The 7,211-nt window shown below is 41.1% G+C and overlaps 1 protein-coding gene across 1 annotated transcript in view; it reads left to right on the forward strand.

Annotated features, from left to right (window-relative positions):
• LOC119304964 (MADS-box transcription factor 25-like) overlaps positions 1-4,576 on the forward strand; it is a 12,991-nt gene extending 8,415 nt beyond the window's left edge. The window contains exons 3-7 of the mRNA XM_037581629.1: positions 2,151-2,212; positions 2,469-2,568; positions 2,664-2,705; positions 2,839-2,922; positions 4,207-4,576. Of these exons, the coding sequence (XP_037437526.1) occupies positions 2,151-2,212; positions 2,469-2,568; positions 2,664-2,705; positions 2,839-2,922; positions 4,207-4,353 (435 nt within the window). The 3' untranslated portion in view covers positions 4,354-4,576. The remainder of the gene's footprint in view (positions 1-2,150; positions 2,213-2,468; positions 2,569-2,663; positions 2,706-2,838; positions 2,923-4,206) is intronic.
• Positions 4,577-7,211: the final 2,635 nt, after the last annotated feature.

The raw sequence follows: 7,211 nt of genomic DNA on the forward strand, positions 1-7,211 counted from the left end.
GAGAGGAGGGAGGAGGAGGTCGCCGGAGAGGAGGAGGAGGTCGCCGGAGAGGAGGAGGAGGAGGTCGCCGGAGAGGAGAAGGGTAGTATGGTGGAGGAGAGAAGGGAAGATGGAGTGGAGGAGTGGAGGAGAGGTGAAGTGGAGGAGAGGTGGAGTGGAGGAGAAGAATGAAGAGGTAAGGAGGAGAGGACACGCCCAGCCATATATACGGCATACTAATGGCGCACCGCGGGCAGGTGCGCCATTAGGAACTTTATTTTATTTTTTTGATTTATTTTGAATTTTGAAGGCGGGAAAATACTAATGGCGCACCACGGGCAGGTGCACCATTAGTAACTTTTATTTATTTATTTGATTTATTTTGAATTTTGAAGGCGGGAAGATACTAATGGCGCACCATGGGCAGGTGCACCATTAGTAAGTTTGAATTTTTTTGCCTCTCCAGATCTTAAAAGACCCGTAACTTTTTTTCTGTTTGGTTTTTAAGGACCCGTTAAATTTGGATGTAACTTTTCGAGTAGATGATTTTTCATATAAAAAAACTTTTTCATCCGAGTTAGTACAACACATGGTGCGCCATTAGTATTTAGTAATGACGCACCACATGTACAGTGCGCTATTAGTATCCATCCCATCTATAGCCCTTTTCCTAGTAGTGTGATATTTCCCAATTAGCCAAATCAAGATCCATAAAAAGGATCATGTCGTCATTTTCCCCATGTAAGTGTGCACTCTGTTACACTTGACTTTTTCGATGATACTACTACTATAGAATGATTAGGTATTGACTGTCACTAAAACATCGTACTAATAGGTTTGATCGCCTGTTAGTAACAAAATGCCATTGGAACCTAAAGCCACAACTGACGGGCCTACTACCCGCAATGGTGACCATGAAAAGACTAAAAAAGCAAAGCCCATAGATCGAGCTCGTAGGTCGATCATTGCATGACATACCACCGTCTCCCATGAGCTCCACTTGCTATTTGCTGACAAGTTTGACTATGCAATCCCGAAAAATGGGGAGAAGAGTCAGCATCTCCCGCCCCGGATAGTGCCAAGGAGGCTCACCAGTGGCGCAAATGGGCACAATGCCGTTCATAGGGGGCAACAGACGGTAGGATCGTCGGAGGGTTGCCGTAGGGTAGGCTCGTCGGATGGGTGGCACAAGGTAGGCTCGTCACCATGTTCAAGTGGGATCGTGGGATGGGGCTATTGAAGCTAGAGAGGAGGTCAAAGCGGAGGTGGGGGATGGATTCGTGAAGATGAGAGAGACAGACAGAGAGAGAGAGAGAGAGAGAGTCGTAGGATATGAGAAGTAGAATGGGTGAGTTTTCTATGTGCTGCAAGAAAATGTGCTTAGGTTTTTCTATCAGGCCCATTTTTGCACCAACAGGCCCTCTTTTAGAAGCACTTGTAATTTTATTAATAATGGTAACCATTGCAGGCACACTGCTTAAGATTTATGATCCAAGAAATTACGAAGTAAATCCTACAACTACGAATTACAAAGAAATTGTAATGAAATTTCTTGGAGACATCTTCGTCGTAGTATCAATCCTTCTAAGACGAAAAGCTACCAAGACTACAATAAAGAGACTACAGTTGGATGGGCTTGATTAACAATAAAGATTTCTAAAAGCCCCATGAGATGCCCACCCAAAAAGATGGGAAGCCATGAGCGATGCGCGTACTTGGGCTGGGGATGAACCCCTAGAAGTGCAGACTGACAAACCACAAAATCGCATCATAGAAAGATTCCAACCGCACAAATAATCAAACTAACAAAAGCAACATGATACATAAAGTAATCAGATTTGAGTAATTGGATCAGTAAGAACACACACCTCACTGACTCCATGGCATCCCTATAAAAAAACTAAAGAAAGTTTCTTCTAAAACACCAAACAACCATCAGATGTTAACAAAAAACTACCCCCCCCCCCCCGGGTGTCAAGATGGCGGCGGGAGGTGAGGGCATGGGAAGTTTCCTCCGACGGCAGGCAGTGTTCCATGCTAGTTGTGGGTGGATGATAGTTGTCGAGTCGTTATGCACTGGTACACTAGGCAAGGAAGCATGGCTATTGATCTCCTAATTAACATGGCATGCCTCTTATTTATATCTTATTTCATTTCTATCCGTTGGGCAGTTATGGCAGAGGGAGGTTACAACCTTGAGGCAGCAAGTGCAGAACTTACAACACAATAATAGGTAACGATAATATTCTTTGGTTTTTATTACCCATGCATTGAAATAATTTCCCATTAGTAGAACCATCAATAAGTTTTTTATTGAGTTGTTTTATATGAAAATTAATTAAACAAATAGAGTGTGCCATACTGACATGCATGTCAACATTTTTGACTTGAAGATCCACTAGTAGCAACTTTTGTTGTGATGAATGGAGAAGCTAACTAGGTAGCTAGCTGTTATTGACATTGTTAAACAATCTACCCTCTGATGGTAGGCAACTATTGGGAGAGGAACTATCTGGTTCAACTGTTCGGGATCTACAATTTCTCGTGAACCAAGTAGAAATGAGCTTGCATTCCGTACGAAAGAGGAAGGTGCCCCTTTTCTTTCCCCTTTCCCTTGCCTTCCCTTTATTTTTTATTTTTTATTTCTATTTCACACATGCTTTACTTGTAATTGATTTCTTTAGGAGCAAGTTATCGCTGAGGAGATCCACGAACTCAACCAAAAGGTTCACTAAATCTTCTTCCTATGTTCTTGCTTCTGTTGTTGTTGGTGTTGAAATAGCTTAATTAGCACCGATTCTTGTATATGTGCCTGGTATTAGCAGCTGACGTATGATGAGATGGAATTTGCTTTTGTAGGGATTTCTTATTCAGAAGGAAAATATAGAACTTGGCAAGAAGTTGAGCATTGCTCATAAGCGAAACATAGAGCTGCAGAAAAAGGTAAGAAATGTAACAGATTCTTATGTGTACTAAATGAATGCTAGCTAATAAATCCTAGTTTGTCAACTAGAAGTTTATAAATACTTTGAAAATAATCGTCGATGAATACATGCTATAACAATATAACATATGAGAGTGTTTTTTCAGGTCCCGGTTGCCCCTACACCCTCTATGAACAGTAAACTCAAATAAATTAGAAACCTTTGCAACGTCAAATATGATCAAACTTTGTAGGTGGTTGCAAATTTTCATGCCAAAAAAAACATTTGAGGAGCTCTACACAAGAAAAAGATCTTAGTGCCTGAAGTTTTGAGCACTGAAATCTGAAACTCGTGTGTACACCCTTCTCTACGTGATATTTTGTTATGAAAACTTGCAAGAACCTAGAAAGTTTGACCATATTTGATTTCGCAAAGTTTCAGTTTTTTCTGAAAATAATCTATTTTTTGAATTTACTGTTCATATAGGGTGTAGGGGCACCCGGGAGCTATCAGACCTTTCTCTATTACATATATGCATGGTTTAGCAAATCCTTGAAAATATGACCACACATATATGATTTGTAAAATAAGAGACAAATTTGGAGGATTAGTATAGCAACCATGCATATATACGCAGATGCTTTGGGCACATCTAACAATTTTGTATTCTCTAGTGTATTTTACTTAAGTGCACATCCTCTATAGCGTAATAGAATCATATGCATGTTTTTCCTTTGTGGAAATGAGGGCAGGCTGCATGAATCAATCATATTCAAGTAAAAATATAAATGTTTCAAACGTTTGGTATGGACAAACCAGAAATGTATGCGCACAAACAATGTACTCCCTCCGTTCCTAAATATAAGTCTTTGTAGAGATTTCAATATGGACCACGATGTATATAGATGCATTTTAGAGTGTAGTTCATTCATTTTACTCCGTATGTGGTCCATAGTGGAATGTCTCCAAAAACTTATATTTAGGAACAGAGGGAGTAATACATTATAATGTAGGGCGACTAGATTCAAATTATACAACAGTTCTAGCTAGCATAGCATGACATTAGGTCATGGTGTTAAATAGCGCGCTATAGCTTCACTATAGTATTTACAAGAGGTCTTGCGGTAACGGACTTTACTACAAACACATGAACAAATATTTTAAATAGGGCACTATAGCGTTTAGAAGAGGTCCGCCGCTAAGAGGCGTAACACGCTATTTAAAGCTATGCATTAGGTTCATTTTATTTTATTGCAAGCATGGAAGCAAGCTGATACCTGATAAACTAATGTGTGTTGATTAGCTTTCTGGGGTCATGAGAACGAGTGAGCAGCAAGCCAGCGGAAGCAGCTCAAAAGCTGCTGCCGGATTATTATTGTCGACTAGAGCACGTGAACCAAGGATTTTTATTGACCTTGAGTTGCGGCAGCAGGAGCATGAGGATGAATAACACCTACTACCTCGTCCACTACATGCTCAGTAAAAGATATATGTGCTTAGTCGCATGCCAAACCACATTGTTAACCAAATTTATTGATTTGCATGAAACTGCAGCATCAACTTGTATTTTCAGTGCACGCGTGGGCGATGGAAGCTCAATCATAAAGTTAATTATATGGTTCCTGTGTAATTTGCATAAGAAATTAACGAACATGTATTCATGAAGTGCAGAACTGCAGATTAAGATTAAAAAAAAAACAGAAACATGCTTGAAACATGTATGTTTTGATACTATCTGTCACAGACATTGTTATATATATATGACCCAGTTCCAATTGTTGCACTGCGGGTGTCATTCTTATGTGCTTCTAATCATCGGGTAGCTTCGATGTAAATTTTGCTACTGATGATGCTAGCATACTTATTGGTTATATGATAAAGTTTAATTGCTTCTCTGAGTGCCCGACTAAGCATTGATCCATAGAAAGATGCATACGGCCACTTTATTAAAACAAGTTCAACAAAAAAAGGTCTGGTCTGCAGAGTACAGCTCACAAAAGGAGCAAATAAAAATAAATCAACTCAAAGCCACAACTGGCTGGACGAAAGGACATTAAGGACCTATCCTATTATTCGACCGCCATCCAAACCAGTTGAAGATAGCCCGTGCTACCATCTCCCGTCGGTTGCACCCAGTAGCCAAATGCTCCCTGGAGCCCATAGTAGCAACCACGTACGGATCCATATGCCGTAGCTCTGAAGATAACCTGCAAGAAGTTAATCATATAAAGTCTGTTAAAAATTATATCGTTCATGCAGTAACATATAGCCCAAAGAAGTGCGCATATTCCAATCTGAATACTTGACGCAATATCGGGATTCACTCCATTTAGCCACGTCCCAAACAACGCATCAATGCTAACTGGAGGAATAATATTAAAAGCTATATGAATGGACTGCCAATGTAACTTCGCGAGAGGGCAATCAATAAATAAGTGTTGAATTGTTTCGTCGTGAACACAATAGCAACATCGTGAACAACCTACCCATCGTCGCTTTAGTAAGTTATATTTGGTAAGGATCACTTGCTCGTGCACAAACCACATAAAAAGTTTGATTCGCAAGGGAACCTTAACTTTCCAAATATGTATCGATCTTGGGATTGGGCCAGAATTAATAAGGTCTATGTACATCGATTTGACCGAAAACACTCCATTACCTGTTAGCTTCCAATTCAAGGTATCTCCGTGATGTGAGAGTTGAACGTCCATCAACCTCTGCACTAAGTGTAACCAGGAGTTCCATCGTTCCCCTACTAGAGACCTCCTGAACTGGATATTCAAAGGTACCATCTGCAAAATTGTTGCTACGTAATCCTCCTTACGTTGAGCAACATGGTACAGGGAAGGACCTAGGGGTGCGTCGCCTAACCATGTATCCTCCCAAAACATTGTTGTTCCGTCCCCAACAATGAATTTCACCCTATGGAAGAAGGTCTCTTTCACTCTCATGTGTCCCTTCCGAAATGTCGAATCATTAGGTCTTACGGTAACCTGAGCAAGAGTTTTAGAGTGCAAGTATTTATTTCTAAGGATTTGTGCCCACATGCCCTCATATTCCTGAGAAAGCCTATATAGCCACTTGCTCAAAAAGCATTTATTTTTAATCTCGAGGTTCTCGATCCCAAGACCCCCTGGTCTTTTGGTCAACAAATAATATCCCATCTTGCCAAGCAATACTTTGTCTTAACCTCGTCTGACTGCCAGAAAAAACGAGATTGATAGAAGTCAAGTCTCCTTCATACCCCTTTAGGAACCTCAAAGAAATATAAAAGGCATACTCGTGAGTACTGAATTTATCAATACTAGCGATCCTCCATATGACATAAGCTTACCCTTCCACTCCTTATTAGTTAATTTCCTATGATGGATTGGAATGCCTAGATAACTGAAAGGTAAAGACCCCAGTTTACAACCAAACAATTGCCTATAGATATCTTGGTCTTCTTTGGCCCTACCAAAGCAAAACAATTCACTCTTGTGGAATTTGATCTTTAGACCACACAGTTGTTCAAACACGCACAACACTAGTTTCATATTCCTCTCCTTTGCAAGGTCATGCTCCATGAAGATAATAGTGGCATCCGCATATTGTAGAATAGGGACTCCCCCATCCACCACATGGGGAACAAGGCCACCTACCAGGCCTTTCTCCTTGGCCTGAACTATGAGAACTGCCAATTGTCTGCCACAATGTTGAACATAATCGGAGACATCGGGTCTCCTTGTCATAGGCCTTTATGCATTTGAAAATAATGACCACAAGGAGCACCAGGTCGGCTTCGCAGAAAACACACGACTTGACCTTCTTGTTATGGTAGTGGCGCCGACTCTGCTGGTAGATGGCAGACCGACTGAGTGCCACCAGCCGGGCCTCTTTGAGCAGGTCGACACCGTCTTCTCGTGCCTCCTTTGCTTCCGCCTTCGTGTACATGGTGACACGAGGGGAGTCGAACTCGATATCCGTTGGGATGATAGCCTCAGCCCCATACACGAGGAATAAGGGCGTGAAGCCAGTTGATTTGTTGGGCGTGGTTCGCAGGCTCCAAAGGACGGCCGTGATATGTCCATTTTGCATCATGCTTTTATATCGATATTTATTGCATTATGGACTGTTACTACACATTATGCCACAATACTTATGGCTATTCTCTCTATTTTACAAGGTTTACATGAAGACAGAGAATGCCGGCAGCTTGGATTCTGGGCTGGAAAAGGAGCAAATATTAGAGACCTATTCTGCATAGCTCCAAAAGTCCTGAAACTCCACAAAAGTCATTTTTGGAATTAATAAAAAATACTGGCGAAG

This window comes from Triticum dicoccoides, chromosome 5B, assembly GCF_002162155.2.
Source record: "Triticum dicoccoides isolate Atlit2015 ecotype Zavitan chromosome 5B, WEW_v2.0, whole genome shotgun sequence".
In the NCBI taxonomy this organism is placed as follows: domain Eukaryota; kingdom Viridiplantae; phylum Streptophyta; class Magnoliopsida; order Poales; family Poaceae; genus Triticum; species Triticum dicoccoides.